The following is a 26,399-nucleotide window of genomic DNA, read 5'->3' as shown; positions in this document are numbered from 1 at the left end:
TGGAAATAGGGAGCTTGGGGTTTTGGGCACCCAAAAACCCCTCGGCACCCCCCCCCCCAGCAGGGCCGGTTTTGGAAGCACCTCGGGGCTCCCTGTCCCGAGAGCGGAGCTCTGCTCCCACCGCGGTGTCAGCGGCATCTCCGAGCTGCCCTTAATTCAATTAAACCCCGTCACCCCAGGAAGCCGCCGGAGATGCGCCGGGGCCGCGCAAACAAAGGACTTTTGAGCGCGGAGGGCGCGGGGACCCCGCTGTCCCCCGCGTGTGCCCCGCAGCCGGCGGCTCCGGCCGCGCCGGGGTTAAACCCGCAGCCACCGCTGCGAGCTGCGCGCCTTGGCTGCGATAGCGTCTCAGCCCTGGGGCCATTCCTCTAAATCAATTTTCAAAACAATCAGTTTAGGGGCTTTTAATTAAGCTTTAAACCGGCGGTTAAAAATAGCAGTTTACTTCTTTGGGATGCAAACGAGGCGAGCGTAAAAATAAATCAGAGAGACGGGGGCCCGCTGCCTTTTGGGATTCGGGGAGACGCAGATTAAACACGTCCCAAGATTACAAGGATTTCTTTTTTTTTTTTTTTTTTTCCCTTTCTTTTAGCACTTATTCTCTCTCTCTCTCTCTCTCTCTCAGCAGCTGCTCTTTCCCTGCCAGGCACCGAACTGTCCGCAGGACCGGGAATGCGGCGGCTTTTCCCAAAGAAAAACGTCCCCAGCCCCGATCCCAGCTCAGCAGCAGGTTATCCACCTTTCCCTCCACGCCACGAAAGGCAAATAATATATTTTAAAAAATCAACCAATAAATGAAAATTAGAATTTCAGCTCTCCAGCTGCGTTTGTGGCAAGGAGGAAAAACCTCTGCAAGCTCAGCCCGCTCCCCGTTCCCCGCCAGCACGAATTTCGCTTAAAAAGCGGAATTTAGGCTCCTTTGTAGTTCTAAATCGGATCCTCCAGGTTCTCCCCACCTCCCCGCCAGCCTCTTCCTTTGTCTCGCACTTTCCTGCGCTCAGGGCCCGGCCCGGCCCAGCTCCACACCTTTAAATCCCTTAAGCCGGAGCGGGTTTGGGGCTCCTGAAACGCAGCTTCTCGCCCCAAAAGCGGCTCTTTCAAGGCGCCGGGTTGATTAAAGAGTAATTAAGGGCGGTGGGATTCCTTTGGTGCGGCCGCGGGGGCTCCGCACCCGGCGGATTCTCCGCAGGTGACCCCGAGAAGTGACGGGCAGGGCTGGGATCGCTCCAGGCCGGGCTGAGCCGCGCACAACGCGCCCCGTTCGGCCTCCAAACAGCGCTGTGGGGCGGCTTCGCCTCCCCGCCGGCCTCACTGGGGCTTTTACCCCTTCCCCACCCTCCAAAACCCCAAATTCCCGGCCCTCCGCGGCCGAGACCTTGACCCGGTTTGTTCTCGGTTTGGGGACAAAATCAGCCCGGCCGCTGCTCTCCGCGCTCCAGCAGCGAGGGCCGGGCTGGAGATGCCCCCCAGCCCCGCAAATTTTGGGGTGAGGCTCTCTTGGGGTCGCAGGATGCGCAGGACGGCGGGGCGGGGAGTCCCGCACCGTCCCCACGCCCCCAGGGAGCACAATTTGGGGTTTTTCCTCCTTTTCCCCCCCCTCTCCCAGCGGGAGGAAAGCCCCAAATTTCCCCGTTTGGGGGACGGACGGCGGGGAAGATCTTTTAAAAACCAAATCAAATCGCGCCGAAAGGGAAAGAAAACCCACGAGGAAAATAAAAACACGAGCGGGGAGGGGTGGGGGGGTGGGAGAGCGAGCGGGAGCTCCCCACGCCCGATCCCCGCGGGGGCTGTGGAGCGAGGAAAAGCCTTTCCCAGGCCGATCCATTCCTCCCCAAACTCTCTCCCGTCCCTTCCGCGCTACTTTCAAGGACTTTTCTGCTGCGTTTTTTCCGCCGCTGCTTCCCCGAGCATCGCCCCCAGCCCACCCCGCCCTCTCCCCGCTGCCGCAGCGCCTTCTCCCCCCTTTCCCCCCTTCAGATCTCAGCGTGTTTGCTCTTGACTTCATCCACTAAGTCAATAGTTTGGAGATGCCCTCATCCTCAGAGGCCCGAGCCCCCCGTGTCCCCTCCCTGTTTTCTCCGGCGGATAATGGCAGCCTTTTGTCGTGTAATCAAGCTCCCGAGGGGTTGGGAGACAGATATGGATTCTTGGCATTTGTCGGTGGAAATGAAAGCTGGATTAGGCAGAGGCGGCTGCACACTCCATGGTAAAGGACAACAACTATTCCCCCATTGAAAGTCCCATTCTGGTTTGGTTATTTTATCTCTTAAAAGTTGTTTGTATTTCTAAAGTGGCCATTGAGGCACTCAGAAAGTGTAGCAAGCTGGAAAGCCGCGCTGCCCGATGAAAGGCGGGCGCACAAAAAAAAATTAAAAAGGGGGACGAGGTTAAGGGGAGAGAAAACAGAGCGGGGAGGGGAAAGGGAAAAAACGCGGAGGGGGGAAAAAAAAAAAAAAACGGGATGAGGGAGAGAGGAGGGGGACGGCAAAAGAGTTAAAAAAAAAAAAAAAAAGAAAAAAAAATCAAATTCAACCCCCAGGGGGAAAGTTTAAAATGGCCCAGAAAAGTCGCGCAGCGCCGGCAGCCGCCGGAGGAGCCAGGGCTGAGGGGCTGCGGCTCCGCGTTTTCCCTTCCCGGCCTGGCAGGGGGGAAAATCATCCCAATATTTGGGGTTTCCTGCTGATTTTGGGGTGGCGGGGGTATTTTTCGGCTCTGCGGCCGAGCCCGGAGCTCTCAGCTTGGCGCTGGGGTTGTTTTATCCCTTGGGAATTCATCCCAACCTCCTCCCTGCTTTATTCCCTGTAAGAGCTTGGCCGAGCCGGGAAAAACCTGGGGAATTGGGGGAATTCTCCCTCTCTGCTCCGGGAACCTGGGAGCGTTTTCCCTCGGGAATCTCGGAGGTTCGGGTGGGTTTTACATCATTTCCCCCCCACCCCTTGGGTTTCACCACGCTGCCTTAATCCGAGGCTCCGCCGCCTCTTCCTCCTCTTTCCAAACCACCCCCTCCCCCCGCCCCCGCGGGGAATTTGGGATGGCAAAACCGCCTGGTTGGGTTTGTTTATTTGGGAAAAAAAAAAAAAAATTAAAAAGTCGAAGAAAGAAAAAAACAAACAAACAAACAAACAAAAAAAAAAAAACCCAAACCATTTGTCAAACCCTGCGAACTTTTTTTTTTTTTTTTTGCCGGAGTTTCGGGCGTGGAAATCGCCGCGATCCCGCTGCGAGCCCCGCGCGCAGGGGAGGGTTTGTGGCTGGAAGGAGATTAAGGAAAGCGGGAAGAGGGGGGGCGGAAAAACTCCGGGAAAAAAAAAAAAAAAAAAGCGACGGAGCAACGAGGCCCGACCCAAAAATCCGCGTTCTCAGGGAAGGAAAAGGGGAAAAAAAAAAAAAAACTAAAAAAAAAAGCTTCAAATAGCTCAATTTGCTGCTTTTTTAGCATCAAACGGCGTCTCGAGCGGGAGTGGGGGTGGGATTTTGGAATTATTCTGTCGCCGCACGGGGGGGGGGAAGGGAAAAAGAAGGAAAGAAAAAAATCAGGAATCCCTCTGGAAAAACGGCCGGCGAGAAAAACGGGTGGGTTTGTATAAATGAATGGAAATAATGAGTAGAAAGGAAGAGAAATGAATAGAAATAATGAGTAGAAATGAATAGAAGTTGGTAGAAATTAGTGGACATTAATAGAAATTAATGGAAATTAATAGAAATTAATAGAAAATAATGAATAGAAATTAATAGAGATTAATAGAAATTAATAGAAATTAATAGAAATTATGAATAGAAATTCATAGAAATTAATAGAAATTAATAGAAATGATGAATGGAAATCAAGAGAAATAAATAGAAATGAATAGAAAATAATAGAAATGAATAGAAATGATGAATAGAAATCAATAGAAATTAATAGAAATTCATAGAAATTCATAGAAATTCATAGAAATGATGAATAGAAATGAATAGAAATAAATAGAAATGAATAGAAATGAATAGAAATAATGAATAGAAATGGATAGAAATAAATAGAAATTAATAGAAATAATGAATCGAAATGAATAGAAATAAATAGAAATAAATAGAAATTAATGGAAATAATGCATAGAAATGCATAGAAATGAATAGAAATGAATAGAAATGAATAGAAATAAATAGAAATAAATAATGTTCCTTTTAAAATCAGCCGCTCCCCCGCCCCATGCCGGATCCTTTAGGGTCGCGCAAAGTTTGGGGTCATCAACCTCGGCCCCCCCCGGGTCCCATTCAGGAGCCGGCGCTGGCGAATTCCAACATCCCCCGACGTGCCCTGGATGTCCCCTGGCTGTCCCCGAGCACCCTCCGGACTCCGCCCCGTCCCTCCCGCGTTCCCAAACGCGAAATTCAATTTATTCCGGGAAAAAAACAACCAAAAAACCCCAACCCCAAAATCCGCTCCTCTCCGCGGGCTCGGGGAAGAGCGCGGAGCTCAAGGAGCTTCCGGGAGAATTCTCCCAACTCCGGGGCAGCCGAGGAGCCGCCCGGGCGCTTCCAGCTCCGCTCCTCAGCTCGCTTTTTCCTCCCGAGCCCCTGGAATTCCCAAAAAAAAAAAAAAAAAAAAAAAAAAAAAAGCAAATCGGCGCGGGGATGGAAAAGAAGTGAAAGAAATGAAGGGATGGCCTGGGTGGAAAAGGCAGCGGGGCAGGAGAGGGTTTGCCGGATTCCCTTGGAAAAGTGGGAAATTGGGGGGGGTTTGATCCAGAATTCCCTTGGAAAAGTGGGAAATTGGGGGGGGGTTGATCCAGAATTCCCTTGGAAAAGTGGAAAATGGCTTTTTTTTCCAGAATTCCCTTGGAAAAGTGGGAAATTGGAGGGTTTTAATCCAGAATTCCCTTGGAAAAGTAGGAAATTGGAGGGGTTTGATCCAGAATTCCCTTGGAAAAGTGGAAAATCGCTTTTTTTTCCAGAATTCCCTTGGGAAAGTGGGAAATTGAAGGGTTTAATCCAGAATTCCCTTGGAAAAGTAGGAAATTGGAGGGGTTTGATCCAGAATTCCCTTGGAAAAGTGGAAAATGGCTTTTTTTTCCAGAATTCCCTTGGAAAAGTGGGAAATTGAAGGGTTTAATCCAGAATTCCCTTGGAAAAGTGGGAAACTGGGGGGGGTTGAGCCAGAATTTCCTTGGAAAAGTGGGAAATTGGAGGGTTTGATCCAGAATTCCCTTGGAAAAGTGGAAAATCGCTTTTTTTCCCCCAGGATTCTCTTGGAAAAGTGGGAAATTGAAGGGTTTTAATCCAGAATTCCCTTGGAAAAGTAGGAAATTGGAGGGGTTTGATCCAGAATTCCCTTGGAAAAGTGGAAAATCGCTTTTTTTTCCAGAATTCCCTTGGAAATGTGAGAAATTGAAGGGTTTAATCCAGAATTCCCTTGGAAAAGTAGGAAATTGGAGGGGTTTGATCCAGAATTCCCTTGGAAAAGTGGAAAATGGCTTTTTTTTCCAGAATTCCCTTGGAAAAGTGGGAAATTGAAGGGTTTAATCCAGAATTCCCTTGGAAAAGTGGGAAATTGGGGGGGGTTGAGCCAGAATTTCCTTGGAAAAGTGGGAAATTGGAGGGTTTGATCCAGAATTCCCTTGGAAAAGTGGAAAATCGCTTTTTTTCCCCCAGGATTCTCTTGGAAAAGTGGGAAATTGAAGGGTTTTAATCCAGAATTCCCTTGGAAAAGTAGGAAATTGGAGGGGTTTGATCCAGAATTCCCTTGGAAAAGTGGAAAATCGCTTTTTTTTCCAGAATTCCCTTGGAAATGTGAGAAATTGAAGGGTTTGATCCAGAATTTCCTTGGAAAAGTGGGAAATTGGAGGGGTTTGATCCAGAATTCCCTTGGAAAAGTGGAAAATGGCTTTTTTTTCCAGAATTCCCTTGGAAAAGTGGGAAATTGAAGGGTTTAATCCAGAATTCCCTTGGAAAAGTGGGAAATTGGGGGGGGTTGAGCCAGAATTTCCTTGGAAAAGTGGGAAATTGGAGGGTTTGATCCAGAATTCCCTTGGAAAAGTGGAAAATGGCTTTTTTTCCCCCAGGATTCTCTTGGAAAAGTGGAAAATCGCTTTTTTTCCCCAGGATTCCGTTGGAAAAGTGGGAAATTGAAGGGGTTTTAATCCAGAATTCCCTTGGAAAAGTGGAAAATCCCTTTTTTCTCCCGCGGATTCTCTTGGAAAACTGGAAAATGGGGGAGGGGGGGGTTATCCAGAATTCCCTTGGAAAAGTGGGAAATTTAAGTGTTTTAATCCAGAATTCCCTTGGAAAAGTGGAAAATCACCTTTTTCCCAGGATTCTCTTGGAAAAGTGGGAAATTGAGCGGGTTTAATCCAGAATTCCCTTGGAAAAGTGGAAAATCACTTTTATCTCCCAGATTCCCTTGGAAAACTGGAAAAATCCCATTTTTTCCCCCAGATTCCCTTGGAAAAGTGGAAAATCGCTCTTTTAAAATCAAGAATTCCCTTGGAAAACTGGAAAAATCCCACTTTTTCCCCCCGCATTCCCTTGGAAAACTAGAAAATGGGGGAATTTTAATCCAGAATTCCCTTGGAAAACCCCATTTTTTCCCCCGGATTCCCTTGGAAAATCCCATTCTTTTTTTCCCCGGATTCCCTTGGAAAACTGGGAAAAATCCCATTTTTTTCCTGGATTCCCTTGGAAAATCCCATTTTTTCCCGGATTCCCCTCGGGTTCGGGCACGGCGGGTCCAGAACCTTCCCCACCCCCACCCTCCCCTCCCCCTCCGCCCCAATTCCGGCGGTGCCGCCGCGCTTTGATCTCGGCGCTCTTGGGGTCGGGGCTGGGGGTTCCCCCTGACCCCAAACTCTGCCCGGGGTCAGGCCTGGGCTGCTTCCACATTTGGGAACAACAACAACACCCCCAAAAACCCAAAAATGAGGGGAGAGGGAAAACCAAGAAGGGTGAGGGTTAGGGTTAGGGTTAGGGTTAGGGTTAGGGTTAGGGTTAGGGTTAGGGGTAGGGTTAGGGGTAGGGTTAGGGGTAGGGTTAGGGTTAGGGGTAGGGGTAGGATTAGGGTTAGGATTAGGGGTAGGGGTAGGGTTTGGGTTTGGGTTTGGTTTAGGGTTAGGGTTAGGTGTAGGGTTAGGGGTGGGGAAAAAGTTTCGTGGGGCCACCGAGCCCCCCCCGGAACATCCCCGGGGCAAGCGTGCATCCTGTAGGGTCAGGGGGCATCCTGTAGGGTCGTGTGGAGTCCTCTGGGGGCAGGGAGAGTCCTCTGGGATCAGGGAGTGTTTTTTGGGATCAGTTAGAATCCTTTGGGATCCGGGATCGTCTTTAGGGTCAGCGATAGTCCTTTGGGGACAGCGAGAGTCCTCTCAGGGCAGAGAGTGTTCTTTGGGATCAGGGAGAGTCCTTTGGGATCAGTGAGCATCTTTAGGGACAGTGAGTGTCCCTTTGGGGCAGAGAGGGTCCTTTTGGGACAGGGAGCATCTTTGGGGGCAGGGCGCGTCTTTAGGGGCAGGGAGTGTCGTTTGGGATCAGGGAGTCTCCTTTGGGGGCAGAGAGCATATTTGGGGACAGTGAGCGTCTTTAGGGACAGGGAGGGTCCTTTGGGATCAGTGAGCATCCTTTGGGGACAAGAAGAGTCCTTTGGGGGCAGGGAGCACCCTTTGGGATCAGGGAGCATCCTTTGGGATCAGGGAGAATCCTTTGGGATCAGGGAGCATTTTTAAGGACAGGGAGAGTCGTTTGGGATCAGGGAGAATCCTTTGTAATCAGGGAGACTCTTTGGGATCAGGAAGCGTCCTTTGGGGACAGGGAGCATCTTTGGGGACAGGGAGAGTCCTTTGGGGGCAGAGAGGGTCCTCTGGGATCAAGAAGAATCCTTTGGGGGCAGGGGAGCGTCCTTTAGGGACAGGGAGGGTCCTTTGGGATCAAGGAGCATCCTTTGGGGGCAGAGAGCATCTTTGGGGACAGGGAGCGTCCTTTAAGGGCAGAGAGCATCCTTTGGGGGCAGGGAGGGTCTTTGGGATCAGGGAGCATCTTTGGGGACAGGGAGAATCCTTTTGGGATCAGGGAGGGTCCTTTGGGGGTAGGGAGGGTTCTTTGAGGGCAAGGAGCATCTTTTGGGATCAAGGAGTGTCCTTTGGGATCAGGGAGCATCTTTAGGGACAGGGAGAGTCCTTTGGGGGCAGGGAGGGTCCTTTGGGATCAGGGAGCATCCTTTGGGATCAGGTAGTGTCCTTTGGGATCAGAGAGAAGCCTTTGGGATCAAGGAGCCTCTTTGGGATCAGGAAGAGTTCTTTAGGGGCAGGGAGCATCTTTGGGGACACAGGAGGATCCTTTGGGATCAGGGAGTGTCCTTTGGGGTCGCAGAGAATCCTTTAGGGCAGAGAGCATCCTTTGGGATCAGGGAGCGTCCTTTAGGGCAGGGAGCATCTTTTGGGGGCAGAAAGCCTCCTTTGGGATCAGGGAGAACCCTTTAGGGGCAGGGAGTGTCCTTTGGGATCAGGAAGAGTTCTTTGGGGGCAGGGAGCATCTTTGGGGGCACAGGAGGATCCTTTGGGGGCAGGGACTCTTTTTGGGGGCCGGAGTGTCTTTTGGGGTCAGAGAGCGCCCTTTGGGATCAGGGAGCATCTTTGGGATCAGAGAGTGTCCTTTGGGATCAGAGAGCATCTTTGGGATCAGGGAGCATCTTTGGGATCAGAGAGCGTCCTTTGGGATCAGGGAGCATCCTTTGGGATCAGAGAGCGTCCTTTGGGATCAGGGAGCATCCTTTGGGATCAGAGAGCGTCCTTTGGGATCAGGGAGCATCTTTAGGGACAGGGAGTGTCTTTGGGATCAGGGATCAACTTTGGGGACAGGGAGTGTCCTTTGGGATTAGGGAGCGTATTTGGGGACAGAGAGAATCCTTTGGGGTCGGGGAGCGTCCTTTGGGATCAGGAAGCGTCCTTTGGGATCAGGTAGTGTCCTTTGGGATCAGGAAGCATCCTTTGGGGGCAGAGAGCATCTTAGGGGCAGGGAGAATCCTTTGGGATCAGGGCACGTCCTTTGGGAGACTCCTCTTTCTATGGGGCAGCGGGACACCTTTTGTGGGGCAGAGCAGGGTCCGGCCCGGTCCTGGGGAAAGCCGCCCCCTCTTGGAAGCCCAACTTGCCCTCCGCTCCCAAAAAAACCCCGCTCGGGATCAGGTGGAGGTGGAGGGAGCACCCCGGGGCTGGGACATTCCCATACGGCCTCAATCCCTCCTTCCCCCGCTGCCGAGGAGGAAAACTTGGCTGCTCCTTCTGGAATTCCTTCCCAACACTTCCCTCCAAAGCCGCGCTCCCCAAACCCCCGCGAGCCAAAACCTCGCGGCAGCGGCGGGTTCATCAGTGAGCGAGCCCTGCCCTGCCCCGGCCGTGCGGAGGTCGCGATATTCCTCACGATATTCCTCACGATAGTCCTCACGATAGTCCTGATCAATGAGCTCGGGGCCCCGGTCCCGCAGAGCCCGAGAGTCCCGAGGAGAGGCCCGAGGAGAGGCCCGGGGAGAGGCCTGGGGAGAGGCCGGGGGAGAGGCCGGGGAGAGTCCGGGGAGAGCCCAGGGAGAGCCCTAAAGAGCCCCGAGGAGGGCCCCAAAGAGCCCCAGAGACCCCGGGGAGAATCTGCGGGAAGAGCCCCGAGGAGAGTCCGGGAAGAGTCCGAGGAGAGGCCGGGGAGAGGCCTGGGGAGAGGCCGGGGAGAGCCCCGGGGAGAGCCCGAGGAGAGCCCGAGGGAGAACCCCAAAGAGCCCCGGGGAGAGCTTCGAGGAGAGCCCTGGGAGAGTCCGAGGGGAGCCCTGGGGAGAGTCCGAGGAAAGGCCGGGAAGAGGCCGGGGAGAGTCCGAGGAAAGGCCGGGAAGAGCCCTGGGGAGAGTCTGAGGAGAGGCCGGGGAGAGCCCTGGGGAGAGTCTGAGGAGAGGCCGGGGAGAGCCCTGGGGAGAGTCCGAGGGGAGCCCGGGGAGAGCCCCGGGGAGAGCCCTGGGGAGAGTCCGAGGGGAGCCCGGGGAGAGCCCCGAAGAGAGCCCCAAAGAGCCCCGGTGAGCCCGGGGAGAGACCGAGGAGAGGCCGGGGAGAGGCCGGGGAGAGGCCGGGGAGAGCCCCGGGGAGAGTCCGAGGAGAGGCCGGGGAGAGCCCGGGGAGAGTCCGGGGAGTGTCCGAGGAGAGCCTGAGGAGAGTCCGGGGAAGAGCTTGAGGAGAGTCCGGGGAAGAGCCCCAAAGAGCCCCGGAGAGCCCGGGGACAGCTCCGAGGAGAGCTCGGAGAGAGCCCAGGGAGAGCCCGGGGAGAGCCCGGGGAGAGCCCAGGGAGAGCCCAGGGAGAGTCCGGGGAGAGCCCGGGAAGAGCCCGGGGAGAGCCCGGGGAGAGCCCGGGGAGAGCCCTCGGAGAGCCCTCGGAGAGCCCGGGAAGAGCCCCAGGGAGAGCCCCAGGGAGAGCCCGGGGAGAGCCCAGGGAGAGTCCGGGGAAAGCCCGAGGAGAGTCCGGGAAGAGCCCCAGGGAGAGCCCTCGAAGAGCCCTCGGAGAGCCCGGGGAGAGCCCGGGGAGCGCCCCGGCCCAACCCTCGGAGAGCCCCGGTACCCCAGAGCCCCCGAGAGCCCCGCAGAACCCCGGAGAGGCGGCGGAGAGTGGCGGAGGAGCCGCGGAGGAGCCGCGGAGAAGCCGCGGTTCACCAGCGGAGCCGGAGCCAGCCAAGCACGAAATGTGCAGCCTCAGATCTCGCGTGTCCCACAAGACGGAGCGGCCGCTAATTAACAGCGAGCGGCTCCTGCGCGCGGCCCGAGCCGCCTGTAATGGGCTGAACTCCCTTTGTGGCGGTGTCACCGCAAATGTTTCTGATAAGGGAAAGCATCCAAGGATCAAAGGCTCTAAAGCTTCTCAATTTCCTCGAGCTGCCTCGACTTTTCCTCACCTACTTCTGCTTCTTCTTGGCGTTGCTTCGTTTTTTTTCATTTCCAGGCCCTTCTCCCCTTTCCCAGCCCCTCCAAGGGGATGCGGCTCCCCCCGAGAAGTTCCAGCCTTTCCCGAGGAGCTCCAGACCCTCCCCGAAGAGTTCCAACCTTCCCCGAGGAGCTCCAAACCCCGTCCAAGGAGCTCCAAACTCTCCTCGAAGAGCTCCAAACTTCCCCCGAGATGCTCCAACCCCACCCGAGGAGCTCCAACCCCACCCGAGGAGCTCCAAACCCACTCCAAGGAGTTACAAACCCCCTCCGAGCAGCTCCAAATCCTCCCTGAGGAGCTCCAAACCCTCTCTGAGAAGCTCCAAACCCCCTCCAAGGAGCTCCAAAGTCTCCTCGAAGAGCTCCAAACCCTCCCCAAGGAGTTACAAATCCACCCTGAGAAGCCCCAAATCCTCCTTGAGGAGCTCCAAATCCTCCCTGAGGAGCTCCAAACCCTCTCTGAGAAGCTCCAAACCCCCTCCAAGGAGCTCCAAATCCTCCTCGAAGAGCTCCAAACATCTCCAAGGAGTTACAAACCCACCCCGAGGAGCTCCAAACCCTCCTTGAAGAGCTCCAAACATCTCCAAGGAGCTCCAAACCCATTCCGAGGAGCTCCAAATCCTCCCTGAGGAGCTCCAAATCCCCTCCAAGGAGTTACAAACCCACCCCGAGGAGCTCCAACCCTGCCCGAGGAGCTCCAAACATCTCCCTGAAGAGCTCCAAACTGTCCCCGAGGAGCTCCAGCCCCCCCCCAAGGAGTTACAAGCCCTTGTTTAGGAGCTCCAAACCCCACCCGAGGAGCTCCAAATCCTCCCCGAGGAGCTACAAACCCTCCCCAAGGAGCTCCAAATCCTCCCTGAGGAGTTCCAAACCCTCCCTGAGGAGCTCCAAACCCTCCCCAAGGAGCTCCAACACCCCCTGTCCTTCCCGACAGCCCCGAGGGCCGTTCAAGCGCACGGGTCAGTCCCGGACGGTGCTCCCAAAATATCGCCACCATCATCACCCTCATCATCATCATCGTCCTCATCCTCATCATCCTCATCACCCTCATCATCCTCATCATCATCACCCTCATCATCCTCATCACCCTCATCACCTTCATCATCTTCATCACCCTCATCATCCTCATCACCCTCATCACCATCATCATCCTCATCACCTTCATCACCCTCATCACCCTCATCGTCATCACCCTCATCACCCTCATCATCCTCATTGTCCTCATCACCTTCATCACCCTTCATCACCATCACCCTCATCATCCTCATCACCATCATCATCCTCATCACCCTCCTCATCCTCATCACCATCCTCATCCTCATCATCCTCATCATCCTCATCACCCTCATCACCTTCATCACCATCATCATCCTCATCATCATCACCCTCATCACCTTCATCATCATCACCCTCATCACCCTCATCACCCTCATCACCCTCATCGTCCTCATCATCCTCATCACCTTCATCAGCCTCATCACCCTCATCATCCTCATCACCTTCATCACCCTCATCATCCTCATCACCCTCATCACCTTCATCACCCTCATCACCCTCATCATCCTCATCACCCTCATCACCCTCATCATCCTCATCACCTTCATCACCTTCATCACCCTCATCATCCTCATCACCCTCATCACCTTCATCACCCTCATCACCCTCATCACCTTCATCACCCTCATCATCCTCATCACCCTCATCATCCTCATCACCCTCATCACCCTCATCATCCTCATCACCTTCATCACCCTCATCACCCTCATCATCCTCATCGTCCTCATCACCCTCATCGCCCTCACCACCCTCATCATCCTCATCGTCCTCATCACCCTCATCACCCTCATCACCCTCATCACCCTCATCACCTTCATCATCCTCATCATCATCATCATCATCCTCATCACCCTCATCACCCTCATCACCCTCATCACCCTCATCACCCTCATCGCCCTCATCATCCTCATCATCCTCATCACCATCATCACCATCACCCTCATCACCTTCATCATCCTCATCACCTTCATCATCCTCATCATCATCCTCATCATCCTCATCACCCTCATCACCCTCATCACCCTCATCACCCTCATCACCCTCATCGCCCTCATCATCCTCATCATCCTCATCACCATCATCATCCTCATCATCCTCATCACCATCATCACCATCACCCTCATCACCTTCATCACCCTCATCATCCTCATCACCCTCATCACCCTCATCGTCCTCATCACCCTCATCACCCTCATCACCCTCATCACCTTCATCATCCTCATCACCTTCATCATCCTCATCATCATCATCATCATCCTCATCACCCTCATCACCCTCATCACCCTCATCACCCTCATCACCCTCATCGCCCTCATCATCCTCATCATCCTCATCACCATCATCACCATCACCCTCATCACCTTCATCATCCTCATCACCCTCATCACCCTCATCACCCTCATCACCCTCATCACCCTCACCACCCTCACCACCCGCGTTCTGCCTTTCAATCCCAGCTCCGCTCGCCCTCCCCGCCCCCCCGGGCCCTTCCTTCCCCTCCCGTCCCCAACTCCGGCTGACAAATGTCTTTATAAACACGCAGCAGTGACATCGAATTCCTTCTGTGGCGCGCTCCCGCCGGGTGCCAGCTCGGGGATGAGCCGGGAATGAGGAGGAGGAGGAGGAGGAAGAGGGAGGAGGAAGAGGTGGAGGGGATTTTTGGGAGGAAGCGGGGGGGGGAGGGGATCCAGGCACCCTCCCTCCCCCGGGCCGCATCCCCATCGGAAACTCTGCTCCCTGCCAGTGCCGCACCTGCGCTTCCCAACTCCTTCGTTTTCCTGGGATGAGAGGGGAGCAGGGGACGAGGAGCCCCCCAAAAACCCAAATCAGGGGGGGCCTGGCTCCTCCGCCGCCCCCTCAGCATCTCCCACTCAGCGCTCCCCTTTCCCACCTCGCATCCCTCCTTTCCTTCCCGACCTGAGACCCCCTCAACATCTCCTGACACCCCCCCCCAAAAAAAAACCCCCAGAGTCCAAACCAGGCCGAAGTTCCGATGAAATAACCACAGAATTTATTCTAAAACCCCCAAGAAGGCGAATAAAACCCCGCGGGGGGAGAGGAGAGAAAAGCGGCGGCTGATTGAAACGAGCTTTTTCTTTTTTTTTCTTTCCCTGCCCCCTTCTTTTTAAGAATAACGTCCATAAATACGGAATATCCGCAAAGCCCAGGCCTGCAGAGAGGCCCCGATTTGCCTTTTTTTTCCCCCCCCTCTTTTGTGGCAAACGCAATTTCCCCAAAGATCCTTTTGCCCCCAGCCCCCTCACCCCAATGCTCCAGCGAGTCCCTTCCCTCTTTAAGGCCACTGTCACACGTGCCTTAAAACCCATGGAAATTCCCCTGAAAAAATTTGGAAAAAGCTCCTCGTGGGGGTGGGGGGGGGGAATTTGGGGGGGGAGGTGAAACGGCGGCGTGGGGGGGGGGAAAGGGGAGGTTAATCCGGGTTTAACGCCGTGATGCAGTCGCAGGACCAGGGCTCGGCTGATTGCGTTATCTCTTCCCAACATTTGGGTCTCCCATATTTCACCCAGCCAAATAGCTGCGAGAAAAAAAGTGCGGATGGAGGCACTCCTGACGCCTCAGGAAAATATGTTATTAATATCTAAATAACTTCCCAATACTGTCTCTAAATCTCCCCTTCGCCACTCCAGATGATGAATTCGTTTGAAGTGTTCTCCCGTCTCATCTCCGCTCTCTCTCTCTCCCTCCTTTTTTTTTTTTTTCCCTTTTTTTTTTTTTTTTTTCCTCCCAGAACCAGGCTTATTTCAAACTGGTAAATATCTAATTCCTTTAACCACGCTGCAGACACGTCTCTCCCCCTCTTTGGCGCACAATTCCCATTTGGAAAGATCCGCACGGCCGCGGCTCCGCGGGAGAGCGAGACCCCAGCGCGGCCCTGAGCTGCTCCTTGAGATGATTTTGGGTTAAAAGCGGCGTTTTCTGGGGGGGGGGGGGGAAGCTCTGTTGGTTTCCAGCATCCCCTGGGTCAAGCAGTTCCCTCTCGGCCTTCCCTGCCTTGATTCCAACCCTGCCCCCTCTCTCCCGGCCCAATTAGGGCCCAAACCCGGGATTAGGACGAGACCTCCCCGCTTCCTTCCTGCGCGGCTCTATCGCTCCTCCATCTCCCCCCCGCCGCCCAAAACCTGCTTCCTACCCGCCCCGGGTCATGAAATCACCTCCAAATTCCACATTAAAACGTCTCCCGTGCACTTCCTCTCCCGTCCCAGGCGAACCCCACCTGCCTCTGATCCCGAGATTTCCCTTCCCGCTCCCCGCGCTCCGGGATTTGAACCTTTTCTTCTCCCCCAAAGCAGGGAGATGGCGGGGGGGGGGGGGGGGGGGGGGAGGGAAAAAAAACCAAACCCCAACCCCAAAGGAGCCCAGGATCACAAACATCTCCCTGAAATCCTCTCACTCCTCCCCGCACAGCCGAACCCCGCTCGCCGCATCCTTGTCTTAAGTTTGGGGTTGTTTTGTTGTTTTTGTTTTTTTTTTTTTTTGCCAAGCGCCTCGTGTTCGATTATTCTCGTTCATTCCCCTCTCCAACCTTATCTCTCCTCCTCTCTTCTCTCCCCGCCGTCACACTCGATTTAGGCAGGAGTTTATCTTGCAAACATTCGCCGACTTTGTTTATGTAGCCCAGGTTCTGCAGCTACTCGTTCCCAAAAGCCACTGTTTGCCTTTGTAATTGTTATCTGTGTTTATTGTTGTACCTCATTTGTCTCAGCTTTTTTTGTGACATGTAAGCTCCGTGTGTGCTCGCATCCATCCCCCCCCCTTCCCCTTCCTCCCTCTCCCTTCTCCCTGCTTTTTTTTTTTTTCCACAAATTTTTTTTTTTTCCCTCCCTCTTTTCCCTCTCCTCTCCCGGCCTGAAATATGCACGGAATAACTCAGCCTAAAGCCAATGAATTGCTTGACACCTCCCTATCTCTTTCCTGCCCCCCATTATTAGAGCTGATCCCGCTCGCAACACTCACAAATCCCGCCTGGGCTCTGTTTGATTAGATTGCCAACCTTTGGTAATCCCTTGATTTGATGAAGTGGCTGCTCCCTGTTCCCCCCGTCCCGGCCCCCCCCCCGTTCCAATCGCGCTTCTAAACACACATTTACAGAGGAGCCGCTTGTTGGTTTTTAAACCCACGCCGATTGTTTGCTGATCAATCGGCCCCGCAAGCGCCGCTTCCCTCCGCTCCTCGCTGCCGCCGTGGGGAACAAAGCCCCTTCCCAGTTTTTTTTTTTTTTTGGGGGGGGGTGTCCCCCCCTCTTTGTCCCCCCCTTCTCCCTCCCCGAGCTCCGTCAAATCGGGCAGGACCTTCCAAAGTCTCCCCGCGGCTCCCCAAAAACGCGGCTGCTCCCGGGTGGAATTGTCCTTTCCAACCCCCGCCCCAGAGCTGGTCCCACCTTCCCCCACTTCCAAGGAACCCCAATGGGGCTGTCCCCCTCTTTTGGGGGGGTGTCCCCCTCTTTGTCCCCCCCTTCTCCCTCCCCGAGCTCCGTCAAATCGGGCAGGACCTTCCAAAGTCTCCCCGCGGCTCCCCAAAAACGCGGCTGCTCCCGGGTGGAATTGTCCTTTCCAACCCCCGCCCCAGAGCGGGTCCCACCTTCCCCCACTTCCAAGGAACCCCGATCCCGCCGCTCTCCCCCAAAATCTGCCGGGGCGCAAACTCGGGGGTGGAGACACACCAAGCGGAGTGCGGAGGTGCGGGGCAGGGCGGAGAATTCCCTAAAAATCCGCTTTTCCACCCCAAATCCACAACCAAGCCGGGGCTCCCTGCGAGCATCCCCCGCATCCCGCGGGGCTCCGGGGGGGAAGGGGGAGGGGAGGGGGCAGCTGCGGCCCGGGGGTGACCCTCTCGAGGTGGGGGTGACCCCCTCGAGGTGGGGGTGACCCCCCGAGCTTCCCCGTCCCGCAGCGCCATCCCCAGACCCCCTCCTGCCCCCCAATTAATTGGCCGCAATTAATTCCCCCCTCCCCATCGAACCCCCCGAGCGGCGCCCCCCCAAAATTTGGGGGTGCCCAAATTCCCACCCCCTGCACCTCCCAGCGAGGGCGAGAGGGGCGCGTCCCCCTCCCCGCCGGCCCTAATAAATAACAACAACCCCTAATAATAATAATAATAATAATAATAATAATAATAATAATAACAACAACAACAACGACAACAACAACTCGCTCTTAACAAGGATATCTATATTAAATAAATAAATAAATAAATATTTAAAGGGGAAAAAAAAAAAAAAATAGAAACCCAAAGTGAAGCCTCATGAATATCCGCCCAGGGCTAGCTGGAGTGAGCCGTTTAAAGATGAAAGTGCAAAGAAATAAAGGCTCAATTTAATCTGCCTTAAAACCCTTCAACTTAACGTTTGTGCTGGGAACTCAGAGAGTGAGTACTGATTGGGGATAAATACATTTCTTAGCATGCCTTGGAGCTATTACACCCTTCTCCAACACAGCTCCCTATTCAACAGCCACAGTTTTCATTACCAGCTCTAATAAGTCTTAACATTATTAAATGCCAAGCAGACGATAGAAAGAAACAGGCGCAGGGTGGAAGCTTTCTTTCCCACTTAAAAAGAGAGAGCATTTAGGGCTGTCTTCCCCCGGCTCCCCGCGAGGAGAACCCGCCACGGAGCGTTTGGCAGCAGCGGAAAGGGAAAAAAAAAAATTAAAAAAAAAAAATTAAAAAGAAGAAGAAAAAAAGAGATAAAAAAAAAAAAAAGCCAAAATAAAGTTTTTTTTCCCCCCCCCTTTTTTTCCCCCCCCGCAGCTCTCGGAGGGAGAATTCGCTTGGAGACGAGGAAATTGATAAAAAATCATCCCCCCCCCGCCCTCCAGCCGCCCTCCAGCCGCGCGAGGTCGGGTTTGTTTTAGCGGGGAATAAAATTTGGGCGGAGGGGGCAAAGAGCTCCGCAGAGCTTTTGGTTGTGGGGTGCAAAATCGCGTCGTGTCCGAGCCGAAATCGCGGCTTTTCCCACCACAAACTGACGGCTTGGGATTTTTTTCCGAGCACAAACTGCGGGCTTGGGATTTTCTTTTCTCAGGCCACAAACTGCGGGCTTGGGATTTTTTTCCTCCGAGCACAAACTGCGGGGTTGGGTTGTTTTTTTTTTTTTTCCCTCCGAGCAGAAATCGCGGCGTTTCCCAGCGCGCAGCCGCCGCCCGCCAGTGTTTTACAAGCGGCATCATCAATTATCTTAATTGGGGCCATTAAAACTTTCCCAGGCGTTAAAACGCGCCCGGGCGGCGGGAAATTTGGAATTTCGGACGCTTCTTTTGCAGCCGCGGCTTTGGAGATGCGCAGAGCCCGCCCCGCACCCCAAAAACCCCCGAATTCAAGTGGGGTTTTTTTTTGGGGGGGGGGGGGGTAGGGGGGATTTCTCCGCGCTCGGCGCAGCCGGGGCGCGACCATAAATAAAAAAATTGGGAATTGCTGATAAATTGGGATTTCTCTGCGGGGCTGGGAGAGGCGGATTCTGCGCGCTCCGAGGGAGCGCGGCGCTCCACAGGCTCCGGCAATGGGGAATTTGCCCAAATTAGCCCCCTTTCATCCCGGAATGGGGGCTCGTGTTTGATTTGTCCGCGGCCTCACCCATGAAGGGAGAAGGGAGCGTTTTGTTTTGCCTCTTGACACGCACTTTCTGCGTGGTAATCAGGGATAAAAAGCTCCCAGCTCCTTCATTCTGGTTTTTTTTTTTAATTTTTTTTTTTCCTGGGTTTTGTTTTGTTTGTGTGGGTTCTTTTTGGGGGGTGGCGATGAAAACGCGCGCGGGGACGGCGAGAAAAAAAAAAAAAAAAAAAACCAAACCAAAGCACAACACCTCACCAACCTACGCTTTCAAAAATAAAGATATTTTCCCCAGCGGCCACGCTGGCTCGAAACTCAATTTAAACAACACCCCCGCCTCAAAATCTCCTTTTCCCCCACTTTAATAAAATCTAAAAACACCCCGAAAAGCGAGCGGGGGGAGCTCCTGGCCCACACAATGGCCCCGGTTTGCAAATGAGCATCGCCCCCCTCTCCAAATCACAGCAACATTTTGCAGCGTCCAACGGCTCTGCCTTTCTGCAGCAGCCGCTCCTATAATATTACAAAACTATCTAACAGCAGGGAGTTTTGAATAATTTATCTCCCTTTCTTCCCGTCCTCGGCCCTTTGTCCAAAAGTTTTTCTCCTGCTCGCGGAATTTTGAATGAGAATGGACGCGCCCTCCCTCCCCCATCCCTTTACTCCGTTTTTAAGGCAGCCTCGGGTTTTTCCCCCTTTTCCCCCCCTTTCTTTTTTTTTTCCCTTTTTTTCTTTCATTTTTCCTTTCTTTTCTTTTTTTCCTTTCTTTTTTTTACTTCTTTTTTTATTACTTCCTTTTTTTCATTTCCTTTTTTTCTTTCCTTCTTCTTTCTTTCTTTTTTTTTCCTTTTTATTTTTCTTTTTTTTTTTTTTCCCCCTCCCCTCCGCTGTTTGCTTTTGTGGGCAGGAATCTTTTCCTCAAAAAGCTTCAATAGACTCGAAGGTCTTTGTAAGTGAAGTTCATCTTCAAGGTTGGGAAAAGAGGAGGGGGAAAATAATAATAAAAAAAAAAGGGGGGGGGATCGGATCCTTAAAAAAAAAAGGAAAAAATAATAAAAAATAAACCCCGTTTTGTGCACCTTCATTTCCAACTGATGGGGGCACGGGGGAGCCTTTTCTGCCCCAAAATTCCCCCCACGCCACCATTGCCCCGCGTTGTCCCAAACTGGAGGGGGGAACTTGGGAGCGACGGGGAAAGTTTGGAAGCGATTCCCACACCGGGATTGGGGGAAAACCCCGCTCACCCCGACAGCGGCGATGCCACAAATCCCCCAAAATTCCAACTCCGGCTCAACCCCAGCAGGCCCAGCCCGTGCTCGCTTTGCACCAATTCGGGAGAAAACCGGCAAATCCCGAGACTCCCAAAACCGCCCGTTTTGCCCCAAAAGAGGCGCCGGGCTCGGGCACAAGGAGCTCATTTTGGACCCAAACCCAGCGGCTCCTCCTCCCGCGGCTCGAAGTTCCCCGTTTTTCCGAGCGCCTTCACTGGCAAATCTCACGGATGCTCCGGCAAAATTCCACCTTGTTTTTTGGGGAAGGGGAATCACGGCGCTGCCCGCACTCAAACGCCACCCCCACCGCAGCTCCTCACCCCCAACCCCGCATCCAGAGCCGCGAAAAGTTGGGATTCTTCGGCAGAAAACGCCGGATTTGGGAGGCGATAACACAACCCCGCCACCGGCCTGGCTCGGAGCCTTCCGCGAGCGCCCGCCAGGCTTTTCCCTGGATGATTTCCCCCGGATGATTTCCCCCGGATAATTCGGGGGTGCAGCCTCGCTCCGGGGACCCCTCCCCATCATCCCCCCCCCCCCCCTCCCCGTGTCCCCTCGGTGCCTCGCGGCGCTCGCGGCTCCCGTCCCTAATTGATATTGATCGGCGCCATCGGTCACCTGTCAGCCCCGGTTCCAGGGGACCACTTAGGCGGCGGCAGCGAAATCTGTTTAACAAATTCATTTACGGCCTCCGAGGCGCCTCTCCCACCCTCCCCCCCCCACCACCACCACCACCCACCCCTCCTTCTCCAGCCATTCCCGGCCCGTTTTTTATGGATAATTGATCCCGAGCAAAGCACCGACAACTCTTCCTCCTCCTGGGAACGCCGCCGGCCCCGCTCCCCTCTGCGCGGCCAGCGGGGATTTTTCTTTTTGGGGTGGGGAAGGGGGAGTCCGAACGCAGCGGTTCTGGAGCCATCCCGTGGCCCCGAAATGTCCCCCCCCCTCCCTCCGGCGCGGCGCGGGGACACGCGGTACCTTTGTCGCCCAGGATGCCGTCGATGCTGTGCTTGGCCTTCTTGTCGCCGTCCTCCTCCTTCTTGTCGCAGTCCTCGTCTTCCTCTTTCTTCCCGAATTTGATGCGGAGCACGCGGCTAATCGAACTCACTAAACCTCGGACAGTCAAAGGCAGAAAGGCGAGTATAAGCTGCCTGGGAAAAGTGGGAATGCCGCGGGGCAGGAGGAGGCCTCGTGTCCCCTTTTCCCATGGGAATGCACCTGTCGGCGCCGCCCCAAGAGTTCCCCAAATTCCCAAAGTGGGACCCGCCGCTCGCCGTCCCCACGGCCCGAGCAGCACCGGGATGTGCCCGGCACCGGCAGCGTCCCCAGGGGCACCACCTGCTCCGGGACCGGGAAAAGTCCCCAAAATTCCCAAATTTCCCCCCAGCTCCCAGTGGGAAGCACAGCCGGGATGGAGCTCCGGGCCTGTTCTCACCCCACAGAGAAGGCGCAGCCGCCCCAAAACCCACAGGGACCTCACAGCGAAGCCCTGCAGAGCCCCACCAGACCCCAGGCACATCCCTGCCGGCTAAAATTTGGGATCCAGCCTCGCTTCCCATGGACAATCGGGATCTCTGGCTGTGATGTCGGGATCCCATCGCTGCCGAGCAAATCCCAGCGGGACCGACCGGGCTCCCCTTTCCTCCTGGATTTGGGGGGCGCCTCTGGGGCTCTCCCCCTGCCCCAGCATCCCCCCGGCTTTCCAGGGAGCTGCAAAAAGTCGGGAAAAGGGGTTGGCTTGTGTTTGTTTTTTCCAGCAGCCAGGGCACAAATCCCCCCTCCTATCCTGGGTTTTCCTCGGGATGATTTTCCCCCCTCCATCAAAGCAGAGACCAGGAGGGTTGGGAACGTCTGGAAAACCTTTCCCGTGGGATAAACATTCCCACGGGATTCGGGGGGGAGGCCGTGCGGCCAAGCTGCCTTCTCACCTGAGGGCACCGTGCTGCGGTCGCAGTGCCCGTCCTTCAGCAGCCGGTCCCGGATCTCCCAGCTGAACATCCCGGGGTTCTCCCGCTTGTATTCCTCGATTTTCTTCTCCACGTCGGGAGTCGCGACCTGCTTTTGTGACCAAGGGGCGCCGGAGGTGTCCCCGAGGGTGCGGAGAGAGGGGAAGGGAGAGGAGGGGAAAAAGCGCTTTTAATTCAAAAGAAGCGCTGAGCAGCGCGGCTCGGCCCTGGCCGCTGGGTTTGGGGTGGAAAATGGGCATCGGGAAGGGGGGAAAGAGGGAAATAAAGCTGGGAAAAGGCCGAATGTTGGCCGTCCTGAAAGTGGAGTCTCTGAGGGCCGGGAGAGCGGGCAGGGTGGGATCACGCGGAGCTCCAGGGGACGCTTTTTGGGGTGGTTTCTGAGCAGCTCTTCCCAAAACATCCCCAAATTCCCCGCTCCCCGCACCCGCGGGGCCCGACGGAATCGCTCCAACGCGATTGCGCCACTTGTTGCGCGTGGAAGCGACCCCAAAAAAAAAACCCCCTCTTTAATTCATTCATCACCTTCAACTTCCTCCCCATCAGAGGCCGAAAAACGCAGGTTTATTAAAACCCCTTTTCCCCGAAAATGATAACAAAAAAAAAACTCGGAAAACTCACCCCCTCCCCCAAAAAAAACCCCACCCGGTGTCATTTTGGGGCTAAAGGAAGGCGGCTCATCGCCGTGCCCGCAGCGCACTCACCCTGGGCTTGCTGCCGCCGATGGCCCCGGGCCGGATGGATCCCGTCTCCTGGTACCGGCACAGGATTTTGGAAACGCAGCCGTGGGAGACGCGGAGCTGCCGGGAGATCACGCAGGGCCGGATGCCGTGGTGCGCCATCTCCACGATCTTGTGGCGGATGTGGTTGGGCAGCGGGCGCCCGTTGATGAAAACCCCTCCGAGCTGATTCACCCTGCCCTGGCCCAGCGGGGTGGACACTGCGAGGGAGAGATGGGGAGGGAAAAACCCGATCCCCAAAAAAAGAAAAAAACGAAAAACAAAAAAAAACCACACAAAAAAAAAAAAAGAAACACAAACCGGGGAAAAGTTAAAATAGGGGGGGAAAAAATCCAGCGGAACGCGGCGCGTCCTTCCCCGCACCTCCCGCTTTTCTCCTGGGATTTGGGGGTTTAAAAGAAGGGGAAAGATCTCGCCCGTGCCCTGCGCTCCGTGTTTCTCCCGGTGTTTATCCCAGTGTTTCTCCCGGTGTTCATCCCGGTACCACACCGGAGACTTTTCCCATGGAAAGTGGGAAAATAAAAATCGCCCCCCGAGCCGCTCGCCCATCCCCGAGACACCCCCTGTGTGCCCATCCCTGGAAATGTGTCCGGATTTAGGATTTCGCACCTTTGTTTCAAATCACAGCCGGCGCTTTAGACGCGACAAGATCCAAACCCGCACGACAAAACCCTCCCAAAACTTCCCGTTTCTCCCCCCAAAAAAATCTCCCTCCGCTTCTCGCCTCGGTTTACGGAGCTCCGCTTTCAAACAAACTTTCGGGAATCACCTCTGAAACACCCTCTGGGGGGGTTTTGGGGGTGGTTTTGAGGTTTTTTTTGTGGGTTCGGGGTTTTTTTTTGTGGGTTCGGGGGTTTTTTTTGTGGGTTCGGGGGGGTTTCACCCCGCGGCCGCTTCGCCGCCGCCTCTCCCGGGCGCGGGGGCAGCCGCGGCTCCTTCGCCCCCTCCGCAATTTCTCGAATATCTCGCGCTGTAAATCTTGTAGATTAACCCGATTTCACAGGCTGGAAATTAAAGCGAAAAGGAGGCGAGGAAGGACGGGAGGGGGGCAGAACTCAGCTGGGCAATTTGCGCCAGGCTGGAGGGGAGAGGGGGGGGGTGGAATTTATTTATTTTTTAATTTTTTTTCTCTCTTTTTTTTACCCCCCCTTATTTTATTAATTTTTTTTTATTCCCTTCTCGCTACAAAGAAAAGTCGATTCCAGAAACCGCCTGGCGATTTAGCCAGAATCATGCACCGCTAATTCCGAGTCACTTTGGCCGGCGCTCCCTGGATGTATCATTATCGACAGATAACACTCGAGTGGCCAATTTTACATTCAAGAGCCGCTAAAAGCGCCGGCCGCTCTCTCCTTTCATTATTCCCAGTCATGTTGTGCAAATATTGTTGTAATCCTTTGATCCTTTCCCTTGCCGTCTGTTTTACTTCATTTGCTACAGAAAAGCACTTGAGCAAATCCCCGCGCCCTGTGTGTTTTGCAGCCTGCGTGGTTTTCCGCAGGTTTGGGATTCGCCACTTGAGCACGGGCGGGATGAAATTTTCCCCGCTTTAATCAATGCGGCCAGAGGGGTCCCGCTCGAAATTTGCCTTTTTTTTTTTTTTTTTTTTTCCTCCTATTTTTTTTTTTAATTTTTTTTTTTTTTTTAGGGGAATGTGTGTGCCTGGCAATAATCACCCCCCGCGTGACAAAGGCACGGCGGAGGGAGGCGCGGGTGACACTCGGCGAGGTGACAGCTCCCAAGTCCCCGCTCCGCCAGCCGCAGCCAAGGACATCCCGGCTTCCCGCAGCTCCAGGAGCACCCCCGGCTAAAGGTTTTTATTCCTATCCCTCACCCCCCACTCCTCGATAAGTCACACCCCATCAATTCGGTTGTTTTCCCCCGCCTTGACGCGGAGGTGAAATTGTCGGGACGTTAAAAAACCAACCCCTCAAAAAAAAACCAAAACCCCAAAACCCCCTCCCAAAAAAAAACCGCAAACCCCAAAGCGGGAGAAGCTGCCCCAAAAATCCCGCGGGATACCCGGGAACACTCGAAACACGGGCAAACAGCGAGGCAAATCCCGGGAATACGCAGCGGGAATGGGGCTGGGGAGGGGGTGAGGAGTTGGATGTTGCTGTGGGGAACCCCCCAGGAGCGGAGCTCAGCCGCACCCCCCGCCCGAAAGGGCCCCCCCCCCCCGGGTAATTCCAGAGGGATGGAGCGGCGCTTTTCCCTTCTCCAGACCTACCTTCCAGCGGGAAGCCGGTGCGGGGATAGTTCTGCCCCGGCGCCGGGCGCATCATCCGCGGCACCGTCCCGGGCAGCGCTGCCATGGTCGGGGAGGGGTCGCGGCGGCCGAGAGAGAACCGGGGGTGGGGGGGACACCCCTGGGCCCCGGGAGAACCGGGAGAGAACCGGGCCGAGGCTGCGGGGCCGCCTCTCCACGGAGCCGCGGCGATCCCAACCTTCCCAGCCCTTCCAGCGGCTGCAAAACAAGGGAGAAATGTGGGCTCCGAGGGCGAAAAAAAAAAAAAGGGTAACGACGGCAAGAACCGCCAAAAACAACCCCCCAAAAATTCAAAATGCCGAATAAAAAGGGGTGAGGAGAGAGACCGGGGAGGGGGGGGGGGGGATCACCCACCAGAAATTCCCGGGAAAGTTTTGGGGGCTGCGTCCCGAGCGGCCGCTCCGCTGGAATGTCACCCGGGAAGAGCAAGGCGCAGCCAAAGTTGCCTGGGAGCTGGGCTGGGCTTAGGGCTGGCTTAGGGCTGGCTTAGGGCTGGCGGGGGGCAGAGCGTGGGGGGAGCCGCGGCCCCCCGGATTCGCTTGGTGCGCTGCGGTTTTTGCTCCTCGCGGCGCGGTTGTGAGGGATGGAGGAGGAGGAGGAGGAGGAGGAGGAGGAGGAGGAGGAGGAGGAGGAGGGAGAGGGAGAGGGGCTGGAAGTTGCTCCAGCGGGGAAGTTGGGGCGGTGGGAAGGACGGGCGGGCTCTGATAGGCTCCGGCTCCTTTCTTTTATGGGCGGCCGGGAAGGGGGATCCGCGCCGGGCTCCGGCACCAATGGGAGCAGAGCCCCGCGCTCCTTTTCCAGAGGTTGTTTTTTTTTTTTTTTGGGATGATTGTCCATTAGCAGGCTCCTCATGGAGCCCCTGGAGCGGATGGGAAAGAGATGGGGGTGAAAGGGAGCGGGAAAAGTTCAGGAATTGCAGGGTTTGAGTTCGTTTTGGGTTTTTTTTTGTGGATTTTTTGTGGGTTTTTTGGGGTTTTTTTGGTTTTTTTTTTGTTTTTTGGGGGGGGTTTGAGGGTTTTTTTTCCCCCTAAGAGGATTCCAGGAGGGGAAAGGGGTGGGGGAATTGCGGCGTGGATTGGGGAAAAAAAAATAATAAAAAATGAAAGGCAAAAAAAAAAAAAATGAAGTCGGAGATAAGTTAGAATTGGGGGAAAAAAAAAAGAAAAATTAGCAAAAATTTAAAATGAATAAAAATTTAAAATGAATATAAATGAAAAAGGATAAAAATGAAAATGAACAAAAATGAACATGAACAAAAATGAAAATGAATAAAAATGAAAATTAAAAATGAAAATGAATAAAAACGAAAATGAATGTCAATGAAAATAAGTAAAAATGAAAATTAAAAAGTTAAAAATTAAAAAAAAAATCAGTGCGAGAAATAAATTTAAAAAAAATTAAATAATAAATAAACAATTAATTAATTAATTAATTAAGAGGTGCCCTCCCGAGCCCGGCGCTCCCCACCCCTCACCCCGCTCCTTCCAAGGGGTTTGGAGCCGCTTTTCCCCCTTTTCCCACCCCTCCATGGGGGGTGGGAATGGCTCATCCCGCCCCCAGCTCCGTGGGGCCGCGTTTGGGACCGGCCCAGCGACCCCACACCTTCCCCCGCCCCCAGA

General features: G+C 54.4%; 1 protein-coding gene across 3 annotated transcripts in view; it reads right to left on the bottom strand.

The window, feature by feature from the left end:
* PAX7 (paired box 7) overlaps nt 1-24,826 on the bottom strand; it is a 133,526-nt gene extending 108,700 nt beyond the window's left edge. For 2 of the 3 annotated variants that reach the window (XM_069034820.1, XM_069034821.1), the window contains exons 1-4: nt 24,742-24,826; nt 22,476-22,711; nt 21,736-21,865; nt 20,786-20,914 (exon numbers count right to left, since the gene is read on the bottom strand). In XM_069034820.1, coding sequence (XP_068890921.1) covers nt 20,786-20,914; nt 21,736-21,865; nt 22,476-22,711; nt 24,742-24,826 — 580 coding nt within the window. Of the gene's footprint in view, nt 1-20,785; nt 20,921-21,735; nt 21,866-22,475; nt 22,712-24,741 lie in introns of all 3 variants that reach the window. The other variant, XM_069034822.1, reaches the window with a different exon arrangement.
* Nucleotides 24,827-26,399: the final 1,573 nt, after the last annotated feature.

Source organism: Aphelocoma coerulescens, chromosome 21 (genome assembly GCF_041296385.1).
Source record: "Aphelocoma coerulescens isolate FSJ_1873_10779 chromosome 21, UR_Acoe_1.0, whole genome shotgun sequence".
NCBI classification, from domain to species: domain Eukaryota; kingdom Metazoa; phylum Chordata; class Aves; order Passeriformes; family Corvidae; genus Aphelocoma; species Aphelocoma coerulescens.
Note: the sequence above shows the minus strand (reverse complement) of the source record. Positions and strands in the feature narration are given on the sequence as shown.